The 20,737-nt window shown below is 38.8% G+C and overlaps 1 protein-coding gene across 5 annotated transcripts in view; it reads right to left on the reverse strand.

The window, feature by feature from the left end:
* Window positions 1-20,737, reverse strand: part of Arhgef28 (Rho guanine nucleotide exchange factor 28) — a 309,587-nt gene that overhangs the window by 41,121 nt on the left and 247,729 nt on the right. For 4 of the 5 annotated variants that reach the window (XM_047556977.1, XM_047556976.1, XM_047556974.1 and 1 more), the window contains 8 exons: window positions 18,947-19,069; window positions 17,678-17,795; window positions 14,476-14,730; window positions 12,891-12,967; window positions 7,849-8,027; window positions 6,767-6,858; window positions 5,859-6,041; window positions 2,048-2,179 (listed from right to left, as the gene is read on the reverse strand). In XM_047556977.1, coding sequence (XP_047412933.1) covers window positions 2,048-2,179; window positions 5,859-6,041; window positions 6,767-6,858; window positions 7,849-8,027; window positions 12,891-12,967; window positions 14,476-14,730; window positions 17,678-17,795; window positions 18,947-19,069 — 1,159 coding nt within the window. The remainder of the gene's footprint in view (window positions 1-2,047; window positions 2,180-5,858; window positions 6,042-6,766; window positions 6,859-7,848; window positions 8,028-12,890; window positions 12,968-14,475; window positions 14,731-17,677; window positions 17,796-18,946; window positions 19,070-20,737) is intronic. The other variant, XM_047556975.1, reaches the window with a different exon arrangement.

The following is a 20,737-nucleotide window of genomic DNA, read 5'->3' on the forward strand; positions in this document are numbered from 1 at the left end:
GAAACTACTTTAAATGATACCAAGTAAAAACCCGGTTCATTTTCTATGCTGATAGTGAAGGGACATTGTATAGAGGCTCTACTGTCACTCAAAAAATAGTTCCAAGGTTGGATACCATTTCTAAAGAACTGTCTTAAAGAGATGTCAAAGGCATTAGCAAAGAATTAACTGTTCTCTTTCTCTTCCCTTTATCCCTCATGGAAATGAGGACAACCAAATATGGAAAAGAGCCAGTGATAAGCAAATAAAGGCAGATCCCTGGAATTTGAATCAGGTTGCCCCTCTCCACAGTCAATTTCAGGGCAAGTGAGAGGGTCTCCAGTGGACAGAACTTGACAGAAGTAGATTTCACTCATTCACCTGATGAAGCGTAATACTGAGGACTAAAATTAATAAAGTTTTGCTTGACTTATAACCTTACACTGACATGAGCTTGATTTGGAAGGACCCAGTCCTCAAAGTCAATCACAGAACTGACCAATTTAGTTACAGGCTTTCATTTAGGAATTATCTTTTGCCTTTAGTAACTTTATGAAGAGAGAATCTAATTCTTATAGCATCATGCTCCAATCCAGCCCAGAACCAATAGGCTTTTAAGGTTCAGGACCCTGCCGCTTGAAACTGTATCTCCTCTACCTGAATCCTGGTATCAGACTGCTCTGATTCTAGCAAATGCATGGGTATCCCTTTGAAACTCTCCCAAGTTGTAAGAGATGTGGATACAGATGGGGAGAACCTCCATTGCCTGGCCCAAAGGGAGGGAAGGTCTGGCCACGTGCTCTGAGCAGCTGCAGGGGCGGAGTGGAGCCTCTCCAGCTGTCCCTGGGCTGAGGCTGAAAGCAGCAGATCCCTACATGTATTTTTAGACAGAACTTCCTCAATGGCATAATGAGGTTCTTCTTTTAAAAGGAAATCACCCAGGGCAGTACAACTCCCCTGATGAATCTGAGCTGTGTTGAAATGAAAAACATATGTGCACACTCTGAAAATAGAAACCCAGGATTAGATAAAGCAGAAGTTGAGAGGGGAAAATAATTATTGATGCTTATAAAAAAAATGTATAGAATTAAAAACCTATACTGCTTCAATATATCTTAATTAACCAAGGGATGTTGTTCAAGAAAGCCTAAAACAATTTAATCCTCCAGTCTCTAGCAACTAAAGATGGTTTATAACATGCTTATAAGACCTTTGGAAGTAAAGTTTTTACCACCTGTGTGTGCTGAAAAATATATTCTTTATACTCTCATCTTAGAGTCCTCTGTGGAATTAACTATTCAGCTTAAAATGACACATATAACAATATAATTAGGTCTATATTACCTACATTACCTAAATTAATTTTCCACATTCTGCTTTTCTGTATTTAAAATATACTGAAATGGTGTTTAATAAACAAATTTTGACCTGCACTAAAGTATATGATAACACAGATAAAGACTTTTGGCAAGTCTACCTTTAACCATATCACCAAACTGTGTGTGTGTGTGTGTGTGTGTGTGTGAGAGAGAGAGAGAGAGAGAGAGAGAGAGAGAGAAAGAGAGAAAGAGAGATCCTAGTTTTATTCAGAATCATAGATATTCTGAGTTATATGTTCTCACTTGATACTCATTAAATTAAGTTTAAGGCTTATTCTCCAGTGGACTACAGGGACCCTTTTAAAACAAAACAAAACAAAACAAAACAAAAAACAAAACAAAACAAAAAACAAAGCTTGAAAAGTTCTTTCAAAATTGGTGTTCAATAAGTCATATAAAAAATGTGGCAGAGTATGCCTGGGGAAAGTGCAGTGCTCAGATGGGAAATAGAACAGCAAAACCCACCAACTACTCAAGTCTTCATCCTTGGAACACCGTGCCATTAATATATGTATATAATATTTACACACGACTAGCATAGCTGTTGTCATTTGTTTTTTTTTCCAATTAAAAAAAAAATACATGAAGTCCCTTCCACTAGGGACAGAGTCATTGCTTTCATCTTATGTGACCACTACAGGCTCCAGGGGCTGTTCAGGCTCATTGCCAAGGCCTGTGTTTTCACTTACAAGCAGTGGGCGGTCCTGGTACATCTTCAGAACTGAGTGTGTCCACAGAGACGGCTTCTCCACCACCTTCCTCAGATGGCTGACTTGCATCGCCCATCTGTGAAACCTTCACTGCAACTTGCAGACTCTCTGCTAAGTAGGAAAATAAAAATAAATTTTAAAAACAAATGTATGTGTAACATTTAAATCTAGACCAAGAGTTAACAAATTGCATTTGGCCTGTGCAGGATTTTATATAGCCCAGAAGCTATATATTATTTTTACATTTTCAAAAGGTTGTTAAAACACACACTTGTGTGCACACACACACACACACACACACAAGTAGATCTCAAGATGGGGTGACCTGCAAACCCTAAAATATTTACATTCCTGTCCTTTATAGAAAAAATATGCAGATGTGCAATTTAGACCAATACTTTTAACATCATTTTGCAATATAGAATTAACTCAATAAAAAGTAAAATCCCATTATATAAAAATATCTGAAAGGTAACTTTTACTTCAGTAAAATAGAATGCTGAAAAACTTCATATAATTCAAGTAATATAAATATAACATCAGGCATTAGGATTTTAAAAACTGTTGCTCAGAAATATTAGCTATTCTTCAAAAGAGTATTTCCTCCAACTTTAATAATATGAATTCCCAGTACTCACTCTAGACCTACTATATCAAATTCCACAGAGAAGAAAGGGGGATTTTTGCTCTAAACAAGCACCAAAGGCTAATCCTGGATCACAAGCTTTGATCAGCTTGAGAAAAGTCACACCAGGAAAGGGAAATTTTGTTTACAATAAAAGGGTTTCAACCAGCATGTAGAAGACTATGACTCTGTGGACTCTACAAATATTCCTACAACACCTTGTCCAATGATTCCATTCAGAAAATACTGAGTATCAACTCTGCCTATTGAACATTTTGTAAGTACTAAAGAGAACTTGCAGACTGAAGGAAGAAAGAGACATATACAACTAACCACACTACAACGCAGCATCTAATCAGGTCTAAACTCTGTCTCCAAGTTATTTGAACATTGCAAATGCTACTGTAGCACTGGTGAGCAGGAGAGTTACATAAACCATGGGATTAAGGCAAAGTTCACAAAAGGGATGAAATCTGTGCAGACCTGGAAGGATGTGTGGGATTCATGTGGAAACAGAAGAGAAAGGAAAATCAGTCTGGCAGTTTAAAGAACAGGAGACCACTCAAGATGCATCTGAGCTGTGTTTTTTGCAGAAGATGATTACCTTGCCTGTAGAATTCCTGCTACATCTCTCACCCACAGCCTGAGTGTTGGCCAATGACTTGGGGTGGATTACCCCATTTTGGGCCCATGCAGTGCCTCCACTACTCTGGTTTCTCTTGAGCATCTGGGTCCAAGACTGTTCCCTAATGTCTCTATCACACAGTGGGTCAAAGGAATGGAAGTCAACGAATTTGCAACCCATCCCCAGTAAAAGTTTTAGTGAGGACTGAAGTTGAAGCCACTGGCTAAAAATGAAGAGTGGGCAACTTGTTTTATAAAGGCCATATCACTTTCAGCTCATTAGAAAGTCCTTTTGGCTTTATTTATAAAATACAACTTGAACCTCTTCACTTCTCTCTGCTTCCATTGTCAACACCCGGGGCCTAGACCCATGCAATCTCTCATCTCAGTTGCTTCCTAACACGTCTCCAAGCAAACTCATCCCCCTCCAATCTGTTCTCCTACGGTAGCCAGTGTTCCTTTTAAAACATAAAGGAGATCACACCATACCCTGACTAAAAGTTACCAATGACTTCCATCACATTTGGAACAACAGAAAAGACTGGATCATGACCTGCAGTGTCTGATGCCCCCCCCAGTCTGAGTCACTCCAGTTGAGGCAGTCACTGACTTCCACTACCCGGGCCTTCTTTCTTCCTTGAAAATTCCAGACTCAGGACCTTTGAGCTTACTTTCTCTCTGGTCAAGAATGATTCTCCCCTAGGTCTCTAGACAGTTGGCTTCTCATCCCTCAACCCTTATTTCAAAAAATAACTTCCTAGGGTGGGGGTCTTCCCTAACCTCTCTAGAGCAAAACCTTGCCTCCTCCCAATCCCATTATCTTGTTTCTGTGTGACTTTCTGAATGATCTAGGTTCCTTATGCGCTGTTTGTCACCCGCCATTAGAACTTTTATGAAAGCATAACCATTCCCTTAGGACCACCAATGATGCACAAGACAGATTGTCAATGACTGATGAATCAATGGATAAATGAATGGGTGGTTCTGTCAGCAGATCCCACTTCAGACAACCTTTCTACCCTTCTCAAGTCCTCACTTGCCTCAACTATGAAAAAAGGGTGGTGAATCCCATGACTTCTAAGTTCTCTGCCAAAGTGAATTTTCTGAGAGTCTAAACCAGTGTCAGGGAAACGTTTTCAGCAAGTGACCAATAGTTAATATTGTAGGTTTTGTGGCCCATATGGCCTCTGTCAGACTGTTTACCTTGGCCACTGTAGCAAAGACAGTCAAACACAGTAGTGAGATGTGGCTATGTTCCAGAAGACCTAGATTCACAAAAACAGGCAGTACGATGCTCTCGATGGTCTGTAATTTACCAATCCTTTTTCTGAATAATAGCATTCCTTGCCAATAAGGTGGAAGCTACTTTATCTTCTAAACTTTTTATTCCTATTGTCACTTCCAAACCACTATTCCCATCTGTCCCTTAAACTCCTTTCTCCCTTGATGCTCCTGCCATCGAATGGCACCACTCACCCACAGACCCCATCTCTGTCCCACACTCCCTGAAAAACCCAGCACCTGGTATAAGTTCCCTCTCTCCCTCCAAGCTAATTCTACCAAAACTCTCAGTAATTTTACAAATTCAGTCATTCAACTACCCTGACCTCTCATCTCCATGACATTTCCATCTCCAGTGATCTTGTCCTCCACCCAACCTCAGCCACCTGCTCCGTTATACCCAAGACTTTGTTATTACCAATATCTGCACAAGGCCCCCTGATGTTCCATTCTCCACGCCACAGTCAGAGGGTTCCTTTAAACCAGGTGGTCAGTCACTTGGCCTTCTCACTTCCTTCATGTCTGCTTACATAGCATTATAGCAAAGAGGCCTTTCCTGGTCACCCTATCTAAAATGGAAACACCCCAGCTGTTATGGGTTGGATGTGAAGTGTCCCCCAAAACCTCACATGTGAGACAATGCAAGAAGGCTCAGAGGAGAAATGATTGGGTTGTAAGAGTCTTAATCTAATCCCTAACTCAATTAACTGAGTGGTAGCTGGAGAAAGGTAGGGTATGCCTGGAGGAGGTGGTTCACTGGGGGCACAGTTATGGGGCATCTATTTTGTATCTGGCAAGTGGAGTCTCTCTCTCTGCTTCCTGATGATGCAGCTGCTTCCTTCTGCCCCACTCATCCGCCATGATGTCCTGCCTCACCTTGAGCCCCAAGGAATGGAGCCGGCCTTCTATGGACTAAGACCTCTGAAACCATGAGCCCTCAAATAAATAAATCCTTCCTCCTCTACAGTTGTGACAGTCGGGTCATTTAGTCACAGGAGCAAAAATGCTGACTAAGACACCCACTCTGTCATTCTCCAACCCTCTTACCCTGCTCATTTTTCTTTGTAGCACTTGATACAGCCTGTCTTGTTTATAGCTTTATATTTTGCTCTTCCTAGAATTTAAGTTCTAGTAGACTAGGTATTCATATCTTGTTGTATTATGTACTCAGCACTAAGACCATGGTGCCTGGCACATAGTAGGTACTCAATAAACATTTTTTAAAATTTGTCAAAACAAGTCCTTTACAAAGCAACTTACCTTCTTTCAGTGCTGCTGCCAGTAAAGAGGCGGCCTGGGGAGGCTCTCCTGGGTCAGGCTTAATGAGGAGGTGGGGTTCTAGATGAACATCCTCAAAGCCACTGAGTTCCCCCAGTTCAGCATAGATGTGCAGCTTTTCCTCCAAATATGTGCAAATTTGTTGGTCTTGGTTACTGAGTATTTCTACGAAACAGCATTTACATAGAAGTTTACTACTAACATGAATACGACAAGCTATATGAAAATTCAAGTTAGAAGATAAAGATGCTACTTAGTGAGTAATCTGATCTAAAAGGTAAAGCTCATGCCATTGGGTGGGACAGACCCAGGTTCAAATCCTGACTTCTACTTGGTGATTGTTGCCTCTGACAAGTGACTTATCAACACTCTAAGCTTCCACTACACTCCATTCTCCTATTTCCAGAAAAACTTTGTGCTCTTCAGAATTACCTGGAGAGAGTTTAAAATACTCATGTCTACAGTGCACAGCCCATAGATTCTGATTCAGTTGATTGAGGGTAGAGCTCAGGCATTAACAATGTCCTCAAGTAATTCTAACATCAGATCAGAGTTGAGCTAATCTTACTTTACAGATTGGCATTTGAAGGCCAGACCTATTGGGTTCCTTGTGCAGTCATACAACTATAACACGACAGTGCTGGACCTCAAATTAAACCATCAGGCAGCAATTCCGATACTCATCAGCACCACACTGCCCAGTTGTTGTTTCACACATGCATTTCTACATAATCACTGCGGTAAAAGGAGATGCTTGTCTAGTGTAAGGATGTTTTCTTGGAAGGTGGTCAGGGCAAGCCCACAGTTAACCTTCCATTCATGACACCAGGGCTTTCCCAATACCCGAGGAGCACGCCACAACCAGGGAGCCAGAAGGGCCCGCACCATACCTTGACATTGCTGAATTCTGGCCACTCTGGCTTCAGCTTTCCGCCTCTCTTCATCGGATTCACTTGTCCTTCCCCCTTCTTCTTCCGGGCAACTTTAAAAAGACAACAGTCAAGGGACACAACTGAAACTAAATCCAAGTATGTTTAGGATCATTAGGAAAACATGGAAACTTGGCAATAAAATTTATTCATAAAGGCAAAAAATTCAGCATAAAGATAATTTGTGGTACCCCCTGGCCAAGAGCTTGGTTTTCTTGAGTATCTAAAGGACCATGCATAATACAACATGACTCTCAAAGTCAGTATAGGATGACTCAAATATTCCAACAAATACACACACACACACACACACACACACGGACACACAGACACACACAACCAACACTGACGTTGAGTACAAATAAGATAATTTTTGTTTTTTATGCTATTTGGGTACTTGACAGGTGAGGGAAAAAGCATTGAGGGGATGGTGTTAGGGATTCATTCTGGGTGGGATGCAGTGGAGGTAGAGAAACTTTGTATAATAGTAAAACCCAACTAATCAAATTACCATTAAGAATGATCTCTTGAACCTTCATTTATAAAAACTGTCCTTGTGTACCCAGGAGGAATAAATTGACTTAGAACCTTTAGTTCCACCAATCTAAAAACATTTATTGAATGATTCCTCAATACAAGGCACACAGACGTACACATGGCATATCCCTGCCCTCAAGGAGCTTCCAATCTGACTCAATAAGCACATAATATGTACATACATGTAAAAGATAAAATCTACAAGGCAGTATGACAAGCACCAGACAAATGCCTTAGAAAGCAGGTGTTAAGGTTTCTTCATGAAGCAGGTGAGACAGGAGCTGCACCAGAGTGCACAGGCAGAGGGGAGGGGAGGGCGCTGCATGCAGGGAGGAGTGCGGAGGGCAGAGCTGCGGGTGACACGCTATCTCAGTGGCAGGCAGGTGCAGGAGCAGGGAGCAGACCATTCTGGCTGAAGCAGTGTTTTCATGCAGGGGAAACATGGTTAGAATTTTTCCCAATTGGACAAATGCATTCCACAGACCAAAGACAGAAAGGGTTGTTACCTTTCTACTGCCTGCTGGATCCGCCTCATCCAGTTATTTCGTTCCTCCTTGGAATTGGTGTGAATTTCATACATCTCAGGACCAGCTGAAGAAGCACTGATCAGAAACATTCCCCTCTCCTCATTAGCAACTTCTCTAGCAATAAGCTTCTGAAGGGAAATAACGGATGGCTTCTGATCCTACATAAAATAGGACGATGTGCAAATGAATCTGCATCCTTTCTAAGAATCACACTGAAGACATGAGCCATGGAAAGCACAGGACTAGGGAAAGCTTTATTTCAAAAGAGCTGCAGAAGTTAATAAGATCTCTAAGGGAGAGGGTATGGAGAAGAAAGAAAGGAAAGAAAGGGTTTAGGGGAATATTTGTCCTTAACAATTAGTGGTTTAAAAAGTCAACTTTTAAAAAGACAAAGACAAGTCAGAGAACTAATTAAAAAATATCAAAATGCTGTGGTCAGGGATGAGGGATTTTTCTAGAAGGATATGAGATAGGAAACAGTCTCTAAAACATTACAGATTGAGAAGGATGATAGACCTAAAGAGTTCCTTGAATTTGTTCATTGATAGCAATATAGTTTCAGTACAGTGATGGGCATAGAACCTCAGAAATCAAGGGCATCAACTATAATATGAAAGGTAAGAATGAGAAGGCCAGACCTTATACTCCCCAGATGTCACCAGCCTCTTCTGCTACTGTCCTGCACAACCCAGCGACAGAATTTCTACAGCTCTAACTGCAGTTATCTCTTTTCCTCACCAACCAGATAAGCTGATTAGTGGGTAGGCATGGGCCTAATTCATCTTCCTATGCCAGGCACACTGTCATGCGGAGTGGGCACACAATAACTGTCTATAGAAGTAGATTTAACATGATTCCACTGGAGAGAAATAGGAAGAAAGTCTAAAATGTGGAGCCCACACTGTGATTCAGTTACCATTCTGTGGACATTCACTGCGGTGCCTCAAGGCCTCATGTGCAGCTCTGAAAGACGAAGCCAACTCTGATTAACACCGGCTTGGACAAGGAGCTTAAAAGAATGGCCAAAAGAATGTCTGCTGGCTGAGCAGTGTGGGGGTAAAGATGAAGACTCTGCTTTGGTTTGTGGCTCTCACCACTGTTTACAGAGCTAGCTGCAGCATGTGGTTTTCTTTTTCCCTCACGGACTGAGTGACGCCTTTATCCAAGAACATGCCACTCTGTGCCCCACTGCTGGCTCCTTGGTGCTGGCTTATCTGGCAGCCATCACTTCCTGGTCTGGAGTTGTGTGCCAGGGTGGATCTGGAGTACCTCTTCCATGTTTCTTAGAGTAGCATGAAAATATATATATATATATATATATATATATATATATATCAGGATGGGACAAACAATTGGTCTGTGCTTTGCCTCTGAAACTGGAAGCAAAAGCAATTCTGTGGCAAGACTTCTCCAATGCAGCCCTCTGTAATGAGGAAGGTCCTCTGAGCAGTATTAATATCTGTTGTTTGGGGCTGGGGAGATAGCTCAGTTGGTAGAGTGCCTGCCTTGCATGCACAAGGCCATGAGTTCAATCCCCAGCACCACCAAAAAAAAAAAAAAAAAAAAAAAGAAAGAAAGAAAAATCTATTGCTCTACTATGGCTCTATTCTCTGATAAATCATCTGCCTCCTTTGTTTCAATGTACTGTTTCAATTTTCTCAGCTTACAAGGTTGATGATATCTATATATAAATTTCAGGGTGGGTTTAAATTGCTTAAGACATAAGCCAGACTGAAATTACTTGAATCAGTTATAGGGGGAGGGGCAGTGGCAGAGTAAGATGATTTTTTGTTTTTTGTACAAGGTATTGAACCTAAGGGTGCTTAACCAATGAGTCACATCCCTAACACTTTTTATGGTTTTTTTTTTGAGACAGGGTCTCACTATGTTGCTTACAGTCTTGCTAAATTGCTGAGGCTGGCTGTGAACCTATGATCCTCCTGCATCAGCCTCCCAAGGCACTGGGATTACAGGTGTGTGCCACCACACCTGGCATGATAAGATCTTTAAAGAGTGAAGAATAAATAAAGGGGCAGGTAGAAAGTAGCATTCATTAAATAACCTTTAGGCCAGAAGACATCAGAGGCAAGTCCATCACTACTCTTAGTAATCACACGAAACACTAGCTGTGAACAAGAAATCAAATCCCCAGGAAGAAAGGCAACACAGTTTTTCTGGAGACAGATATTAAGCACAGTAATGCAAAGATGTTTATTTGTGCCATAACATTTAAACACCATTTCTTACGAAATAAGTTGCCAACATTTAAAAACTGAGAGATTCTAACTTAAAAAATAAAAAAAACTCTAGAATTCTAGGTGCTTGGGTAAAACAGAATATTGGCAATACTGGGTCCATATTCTCATTTGAAAACACTGACTATAGCTGAGTAATTGCTAAGCTGGAATGTGTATTCGCTAGTTTATTACAATCTCCACCATTCTCTGCTGCCTCCTTCACTCTGACTCTTTGATGCTGAACTGGGGTTTGCTCACCTACATTCCTGACCAATCCCTATGGGCCTCTGAAGCTGAGGACCTCTGATACAGGGGAAGAGGAAAAGGAGCTTGCTATCTTTAGTCCTATTGTTACACCATATCCATTTTGCACAGATTCTATTAGTGAGTGATTCCAAGGGAATGAAAAGATTTAATGTTGTTTCATACTTTGAACTTGAACTAGCTGATCTACATGCTCATTGTCTTTTTATTGTTTAATTTAGAAATTGCCTTCTTTAATATTCAAGGAATTCTTCCTAGACTCAGTATCCCAGGACTTAGTGAACTTATCTATAAACTTTATAGGTTTGGCTCCTACCCATTTCCAGCTGAGTCTTCTTAAAAGCAAACAAACCAACCAACCCTCTGGTAAGGACACTATTTTCTTACTACTTTCAGATGCTTAGCTTCTCGCTATTTCACAATTCATCATGTCTTCTATAACAAGCAGCAAGATAAGCATCTTAGTACTAAAGATGTTTTTTTTAAAGGGCACAAGGAATAGAAAAATCTCTCCTGTTGGTCTGAGTGTGAGAATAATTTTCTGAAATACTTGGGTGGGAACTAGGAGATAAGGATATTTGTGTACTCCTAACTAATGCATCAATTCTGCGTCACTCTAAGAGAGTAATGACACAGGGACTATTGTCAGACAGATGTAACTAAAAGGCATATGAGTAAACAGGAGGGTGCACCAACTCTAAGGATAAGATCCTGCTGTCTTTTACTCCCTGGTATCATCTTTATGATTGCAGCTGTGCATCAAGCTAACATCTTCCAGAAACAGTATCAGCAACATTTCACTGTTGTTCATGGTCAAACACATTCTACCAATAAGTGGCTGCCTTCATTCTGGTATTTGACAAACTGCATTCCTAACCACCTGCTTAAAGTTAAGTGTGGTGTGTGGGTGGTCTAAGGGGGTCATGTGAGCTAAGAGGCACAGATCCATATCTCAAGTCATCATGTAAATTGAGCATCACTGCTTAACCTGCATCTATATGTTTTATTGCCTGGAAAACAAGACGATCATCTTTATACTGTGTTTAACCCTTGATCAATCAGCTGGTCATTTGACTTGAAATACCACCCAAGAAGCAGGATTTACTTCTCTTTCTAGTCTTTGGTTTTGAAGAAATCTAACTTTCTATAAAGATACGCTGTGATTTTTTTTTTCTTCCAGCCTGGTCTTCTCCATCCCACAGGTTAAACAAAATGGTCCCCCCACCCCACTTTTTTCCTTAATATTCCTTCAGAATATTCCAGATATCAGAGAGGTGGCTGGAAAAATCATTCAGCTTTCAGGAAAGTTGCAACAGGTATAATGCAAACACGTCAGGGACAAGGGGCTTGCTGAAAGTTTCTTGCTATCCTCTGCTTTAGCTCCGTGAAAAGCCTTGCACCTTTGAACAACTCAGCATGGCTGAGCAGAATGCAGAAGCCTCTCCAGCCAACTGACATGTACTGCAAGCCACTGCTCCACCTGCCTACCCCCAGAATCTCATCACTGCAGACATGATTCTTTGTTTTCTCTAAGCAGCAAGACAGAAACTTCATCAAAATACGAATTTTCCAAAATCAGATGGAATCAAGGCTACCTGCTAAGGTACCCAAACAGTCTATCATTTAATGGATAATAAACACATTTTACAGAGCCACCACCGTACCATCCCTGTCAGCATTGTGTCTTGGATTCTTCTTGCTAACAGAACCTGATGCTCCATGACTCCCATAAGGAGTTAAGTGATGCTATCTTCCTTCTCCACACCATTTTGGACGACACAGACACTGTGTAAGAAATGTTATAAAATGCTGGATTTCATTAAATCTAATTATGTCCTGACAATGAGATTAATCTACACATTACAAAGGTAAGTGTTATAAACGACCTTAGTCAGCAGAACCCATTGTAGTAGAAATAAGAAAGAATCATTTTCAGATGCCAGGATAGTATTCTCTTGTTTGACAGAGGGAACATCATTATGACAGTTATGAATGGGGTCAGCAAGCAGTATAACAAAGCACTGTCTGGTAGGAATGGAAGGAGCGAGATGCTGGAAGTGACCCACTATCCCCAGCATTAACATTTCAGTCATTAGATCAGACAGAAGGACATGGGGTTGGGGGATAAAAGGAAAGACCAAGATAGTCATAACAGAGAGGCACCTGGGGGGCTCTGGGAAGTTCCTATTCACCAATGTAGTACCAAAATACTACAGTCTTTTCACAATGAAAATAATTACTAAACCAGCTGTAAAATCACCAATAATAATGGAACTACATGAGGTGCATTTTATTTCACTAAGAACTTCCGTCATTTTTCCAAGAAAATGCAGGATTAAGTCTTATTAAAAATATGCATCATGGGCTGAGGTTGTGGCTCAGTACTACAGCATTGGCTTGGCATGTGTGGGACATTGGATTTGATTCTCAGCACTGCACACAAATAAATGAATAAAATAAAGGTCCATCAACAACTAAAAAATATTTTAAAAAATATGCATCATATGGTCATATACTTACGACAGCTGCAAAGATGTATTTCTGGTCTTTTTCTTGTAAAAAGAGCAGCACATCAGTTAGAAGTAGAGCTAGGATATCTTAAAAGAAAGAACATTACTAGTGTTAGAGAGGCAAACCACATTTCAAATGCCTTTATTAAATATTCTAATTTCATGCTTCAAATTTAAATAAATTCAATAAAAATTAAATGATTCAGGTTAGTCTAATTATAAAACTTTTATTAAAACCCCAGTATTATGATAGCAAAGGATATACAGCTAACTTAGTAGAAAGTCAAGTTTAAGTGTGTATGTATGTATAACCATAAGTATAGCTAAATTTCCAGCAGAATTTAAATTGCAGATTTGAAAATGGATGGAAAATATAGGAAGAAGGACCTAATAGATTGGAGCAAGGAGCAAGGGGGAAACCATGCTTAATTAAAAATGTAAAAGAGGAGCTTCCACATCAACTTATACATGAAAACCTGCTCCTTTGTTTCACAGACAGCTGAGTGAAGTTTGAGTGTCTAGATTTCCCTTGCAAATTATTTACAAGAACCTGTCTTCACTGCAACCACGGCATAGGCTAACCTGTACAGTGATTCTCTTAAAGAGACAAAGAGCAATCAGATCTATGGAGAGTGGTAAATGCTTTTTAATACAACATTGTAACCTGTCAAACAACAAATCCCATTTCAGACATTAGCTGAACTTCCAACAAAACCTGATCATCCTCCAGTGGGTAGGCCTTGAAGCAACTAGAATTTAACAATCTCTTCCTCTCATTGCTCAACTGAGAACATTACTATGATGAAGTGTTATAAACAAGACCAGGTCTGTGGCTTTTATTCCTATCTGCAAAGAAGACCCACCTGGGGGGCTTTAAAACATCCCTCTGAGCTGGGTTCATCACCTGACTGACAAAATCAGAATATCTGGGAAGAGACTTGAGCATCAATCCATTTTTCAAACTGTAGAAGCAATTCTACCATGTGGCCAGAGTGAAAAAGTCTGGGTCAGGCAAGGTGCTAGCTACATGACCAATCCTCAAGAATGGAATCAGCTGCTTTAGACTCTTAACAGAGTCAAGTTAATGCCATGAGCAAATGGTAGCGCTGAGGAATCTTACATGAGGGCCAGTGTGCAGGTGACTGTGTGTTGAAGCGTTCAATAACAAAGACATTCACAGTTTTCTTACTTGTCCCTTTCTTTGTCCGACAACCTCAGGCTGGCATGGCACACAATGTACCCTAGCTGTGTAGGTGTGATAATGCCTTCCTATCAACACACCCCAATGGCCAGAATAATGTTTCTGTGCCAAGGATGAGCAGAACTCTCAGCTCCTTTGATTTCAGACATCACAAACTTGCACATTCATAAAAATACGTAGGAAACTTGTTGGTTGGGATAGCAAATTCCCATCAAAGATTTGATCACTGGGCACACTTGCCTATTGAACTTCACAACTTGATCTTTCATCTGAAAAATCAAGGGTTTGTGTGTGCAGGGCTGCTCCTCTGAAACACCCTTCCTCTGAAAACCTGTCCTCTGTTGACTGAACCACAGGAATGAAGGGAGGAGTGAGTCAGGTGTAGCCATAGTACCTTTGAAACGTCCCGTGGCGGTTTTCCAGTAAACGAGGCCATCATACAGCAGAGTCCGCTCTGTATTCATCAGGGCCTGCTTTCTAAAAACGTGACCATTTTTGAGCTTTGTGTATGTTTTGTTTTCGATCTTACTTAGGATCTCAAGCCATTTCTGGTTTTTCTCATATTCGTTGACTTTTAGATCCACAGCTGCAATCATGTCTTTAATTAAGCAAAGGGCTTTGCATAAGTCTTTATGTTCTTCAGTTCTTTCTGCATGGGAAAAAGAAGGAACATCATACAATAAGCCAGAGCACTAGAAAAGGAAGTTTTTTCTTTAGTTTTTAAATGTAGTTAAATACATCATCCAAATGGCAAAAACTCCATGAAAAAAGTGCTGGATTAAATTCAAATACTTAAATATGATGTATCAAAGTGCATTCTACTGTCATGTATAACTAATAAAACAAACTTTAAACATTTAAAAAAATTCAAGTACTATATTATCACTCTGTACTTCCTTCCCTCTCCCAAAATAAACATTAAAATACTTGATTATAAAAGATTTGCATTATTAAATGTGCTTTAGGTGACAATAAGTTTGCTGAGTTCTATTCCCTATGGCAGGGAAGGTGTCACAGCCAATTCAGGGCTTCCTTACACCTTCCTAGACACAGCAATCAAGTAATTCCACATCAAGTTTCCAAAAACTGAACCCAACTGTACCATCTAGTCTACATCCTCTTAGAAATTTAGCCACAGGAACCTGAGTGGGTTTCAGATTCCTTTGCCTTCCTGGATCCCTTCTTCCATAAAAATAACATTCGAAACTGTATTTTAGAGCCATATTGGCATACCTATGAACATATTAACATTATGATTAAAATATTTTCTTTCACTTAACATTTTTTTTTCTTCTATGAAAGAAATTAATATATTTTCAAGAGATTACTTAAAGGGCAAGGCAGTCATGCTCATGTCACCAGAGCAAATGATTATCAACTCCAGTTGTTACTCTTTAAACCACTGGCCACATGCTCTTATATGTGTATCACCTTAAGAAAATACTCAGGAGGAGTTTCTGAAATAGCCTCCTGAAACTGCACAGAAGTAAAGTTAGCTCTGTATTTGATGATAAGGTCATCTAGTTGGTGTTTACTGAGGTGGCTGGAAAGAACAAAAGAAAAACTGGCAGAGAAACCAAAGACTCTCCAGAGTCTAGAGCTGCAGAAATATACCTTAGAATGAGTAGTCAGTGGGGAATGGGAATCAACCCTCAAAATGGTCTAAATATTTCCACATTCTAAACATCTTCATAAATTTGGAAAGGTTTTATCAGAAAACTTCAAGGAGTAGATCCTGATGCCCATCTGCACAAGAAGATTTTTCCTCACTGCTTGTCAAAGAACACACCTCACTACTTTACCTGCATAGAGCCCTTCCTCCACAAAACGCTCTTAATTTCTAAAGAGCCTGTTTCACTACTAGAAAAGCTGAATAGAGAAAATCAGAGTTGAGTTACAAGGTCAAGGAAAAGGTCGAGAAAAGGCTGTCTTTTGACAAATTACTTCCTGCAAAGCTTAGCTACCCAAAGTGGGGCAGCCTGGGCCTCCCTGAGAGTCCTGTTAGAAATGCTTGCCTTGGGCTCTGCCCCAGACCTACTCACTCAGAATCTACACATAAACAAGGTTTCCAGTGAAGGAGATGGCTAATAAAGTTTGAGAAACACCGTTGTAACAGAATCATGGCAACCAATGGCCCCAGAAGGGAGTAACTGACCATTGGTAAGGTCTGACGTGAGAAGGCTTCCATTTGGTCACTATGTCACCATTAATAACTCACACTTACAGCTTCTGACACACAGTAGAGCATTACTTTATTCATTCTATCAGAAATTTGGTGTGGGATGATTCTTGGAGTAGCACTACTTGATTACCATGATCTGACAGATTTTAGTTTTTGTACTATCATAGTAAACTTAAGAAAGAATAGAAACATAACATAAACTGAAAAGCCTTAATTTTGCTTTTGTTCTTTTACTGAGAACCAAATTTATGAGGCTTTTCTCTTTATATTATTTTTGTATTTTCTTGTAAACTTAATTATAGGAAGCAATAAAAATGAGACATAAGAAACAGACACTACCATTTTGCCTGGATGTAGTGACCAATAAAATGGAAAGAATAAATTATGTATGTCTACTTACCTAGACCTCTTCCAAAAAAAAGGTGAGTTTTGTAGAGTGGGCATTTAAGATCTCATTACCATTTCAATTGTTCCTAAGTCAACTGATAATAATAATAATAAAGGCAATAAAAATAGGTCCCACTTATTGAGCACTTTGTTTTTGCCAGGTTCTTATTGCTGGGCACTTTCCAAGACAATCTCACTTAGTACTCACAACAATTCCAATATGGCTAGGATTATCATTCTCATTTTATAATGGAGAAACTTGCCCAACGAATAAGTAGCAAAACCAAACAAATACAATGGTAACACATATTCACAAAATTCCAAATCCATGCCCTTGTTAACATAATGCACTACCACATTGATACTAATTTTTACTCAAGATCAATAAGTTAGTTTGAGAATAAGTTGTTTTTATTTATCCATTTGTTGCTCTGACGTGTTTTTACTTATTGACAGCCTAAGCTATGTCAGTCACTGCACTAGACACTGGAGATCTAGCTACGAACCTGACAGGCACAGGCCTTATAAATCCCACAAGGAGCTTACAGTTCAGTCATGTGCATGAATAGTTACTTAAAAGATGCCCAGATGTTGTTATTCCCTGGTACCTGATGAACTGACAGGGTCAAAGTAGCTCTTTCATACAGTCACTCTCAATGTACTAATTCATTGCTTGGGAGTATGGACATTTGGTGATAGGATCAAGAGCATCCTGCTTCAACAGACTGCTGTGAGGTGGTAGGAAGAGGAGGGTGGGGAGGTATTAAGAAGGTCCAGATATGAGGAAACATAGTGAAGAAGAGCAGGGTCAAGGAATGAAGAAGACGCTTGATTTGGGCTCCCTGTAGGAATTGAGACTGTATGATGAAAGATAATTTCTCAAAATGAATCCAAATTCTAAGGCTTTCACATTTTCCTCATCATGATAATCTTTATGAATCAGAGGCCACAAACATTTACAGCCAGGTAGGACACCTCAGCTATGTTTAAAACAAAGGAGAGAGGCAGGCCAGAAGTCATGACTCACCCTTGGTGTACTGCAATATCCTTTCCACCAAGACAGGATATTTTGTGATGCGCTGAGTGACCAGAAGAATGCATTCTGGAATTCCTCGGCGACGAGCCAAAAGATTACTATTTCGGAGCTTAAAAGAAAAATACATTTTATATACTACTTGCATTTACTTTTTATGTGTAGATTTAATAATACAAAAAAATCTTCAATGGCACAGTTCTGTTCAGACTTAGCAGAGTATTTATCTTCATTCAGTAAAACTTGATGTGTTGTCCTTCATTTTTATACTCTGCCATTAGTTTCAGTGCCCCAATACAGAAGACTTAAAGAAATTTCAAGTTACTCTAATGTATTTGTATTTAACTCCAAAATTGAGCAAGTTATCAGAATTTCTGAATAGCGAAAGTTTTTGAAAAGTAGTCAGAAATCAAAGTTAGTTTTGAACATGAGTTTGTGGTTTACTATATGTTTCTCTGACATGTCTTCTACTACATTACTTATTACACATTATAGCACTTAAAATTTCTTCAAGTCAGGGCAACTTTTTCCTAAACATTTCAAAATATTTCTTAAGATTTCAAGTTCTCAACACACACATACATGGGGAAAAAACAGAGGAGAATCTGGTAGTATTCTTAAAACAGTAGATAAAAATTTAGAATCCAAGATGCTTTACAAGACAAATTTATTCCACAAATAAACTAGGAAGGGGGGTGGGGGAACCCTCAAGTTAGAATAGATTTAAGAGATATAACCACCATATACAGCAAGTGAACGGTGGTCAGATCCTGATTTAAGCAATATGATTTCATGAGATAAACAGAGAAATTTAAAGATATCAAAGAAGTATTGCTAATTTATTTAAGTGTGATAATGTCATCATATTTTTAAAGATATATTGCTTAGAGACACATGTTACAGAAGAAATTATATGATGTCATGTACCATATTATGATGGATTTTATGTTTGCTTTTACTTTGGTTTTTCTGATACATAATCTGTCAGGGCATGAAATAGCTTCCCAAAACACTGCAAATATTCTCAGAAATTTAGAGGGCATGACCTCACAAATATAAGATACCAAAGGAAATGATTTGGGAGAAGTATTTTACTAGCAGAAAAAGAGACTTTCCATCTTTGCCACAAACCCACCACTTCCTTCTCCTTCCCCTGAGAACCAGACCCCAGATATGAAACTTGTTTAAATCATATAAGGCACAAGCATGAACTACTTCCCTGTGCTGGTTTCCCACTTTGGAATAGAATTTTAAACTACTTGCCTTGATAAAATTCTGAAACTTTTTATTCTGCTGGAGTTCTTTAAAGAGGCTAACAGCTTCTTTGTGGTGGCTACAGAATTCACCATATATTTTCTTCATCTTACTTGCATTTTCTTCTGAAAACTGAGAAGAATAACATTTCAATATTGGTTTACAAATTTAGTAAGTTCTAAACACAGAAAAGAACACACAATTCTCATATATTTCAAAACATTCTTTGCAAATAAAGAACAAGCATCATGGAATTTCTGAACATAATCACTTCTCTTCCCCAGGCACTTTTAAAATTAAAATAAAAGGAAGTTGTTGAGTGGTGAGGGTCAACCTAATGAGATTATGTATTTTATATGTATTGAATTAATAATCAAGGGCTGGGGATATAGCTCAGTTGGTAGAGTGCAGTTGGTAGAGTGCTTGCCTTGAAAGCACAAGGCCCTGGGTTAGATCCCCAGCACCTCAAAAAAAAAAAAAAAAAAAGAAACAACAAAAAAAAAGCAAACAGCCAAGTGGAAACATTTGTTGTTGTCTTTTTTGTTTTTGTTTTTTTGTGTGTGCAACTTTATGATTGCAATTTGTAATTTTAGTACCTTTACACATTGAGTATCCATACCCACAAATGGATCAAGAGCCAATCTATTATTAGCCCATATGAAAATAAAATGATGAATAACCAGAATGCCAATTTTTTAATTGATAAAGAAAAGAAGAGATGTAGACTTGAAATTTCAATAAGCCTGATCTGCAGAAAAGTAACTGTAGAGAAACCTGCACAGGAATCAACTTAGAGCCATGAAGTGCTGTTGAGAGAATTAGCTGATTGATTTGAATACCAATTGTTTTGACTGTGTACACATGTTCACACTGAAGATGATTGAAACAGAAACCAGAATATATCCATCCCCTCTTAAAAGTACTTAAAATATATACCACCATCTCCAATTTTTTCATTTTTGCTTAGTTTTATCTATGTTTGATGTCAATATACCTCAAAAGATGATCCTTAATCCACTTAAACAATTGCTAAAAAAATTCTAACAAAACACATACAGGACTTGTATACTGAAGACTCCACAATGTGATGAAAGAAATCAAAGAACTAAACAAATGGAGAGTTATACCACGTTCACGGATTGGAAGACTCAACCTAGTAAAGATGTAGATTCCCTCCAAATTGGTATACAGTTTTAATACAATTCTTTAAAAAAAAAAATCCCAGCAAGCTTTTTATCTCTTTATAAATATAGATAAGACTGTCCTAGAATTTAGATAAAATGGCAAAGGAAATCGAATAGCTAAACAATTTTTTAAAGAATAATAAAATAGGGCACAGTCTTCCAGTTTCAAGATGCATTATATAGGTACAGTTATTAAGACAATATGGAAAGATTGGCACAGAATAGAAACCTAGGGAGTTCAACTGATTTTTGACAAAGGTGCAAAAGTAATTCAGTAGAGAAAGAATGACCTATTCAACAAGAAATAGTACCGAAGCAATTGGATATCTATACCCCAAAAACAGGAAAAAAAAAAAAGAACCTCACCCTAAGTTTCATAACCTTTTTTTTTTACCAAAACAAACTCAAAATGAAACACAGATTTAAATGTAAAACATAAAACTTTTAGAAAAAAATTAGAGAAAATCTTTGAGATCTAAAGCTAGATCAAGAGTTCTTAGACTTGAAATAAAAAACACAAACCTTAAAAGAGAGATAAACTGAACTTCATCAAAATTAAGGCAAGTTACAGAATTTGAGAAAATATTTACAAACCATATACTTGACAAGAACTAAT

Source organism: Sciurus carolinensis, chromosome 6 (assembly GCF_902686445.1).
Source record: "Sciurus carolinensis chromosome 6, mSciCar1.2, whole genome shotgun sequence".
Classification (NCBI taxonomy): Eukaryota; Metazoa; Chordata; class Mammalia; order Rodentia; family Sciuridae; genus Sciurus; species Sciurus carolinensis.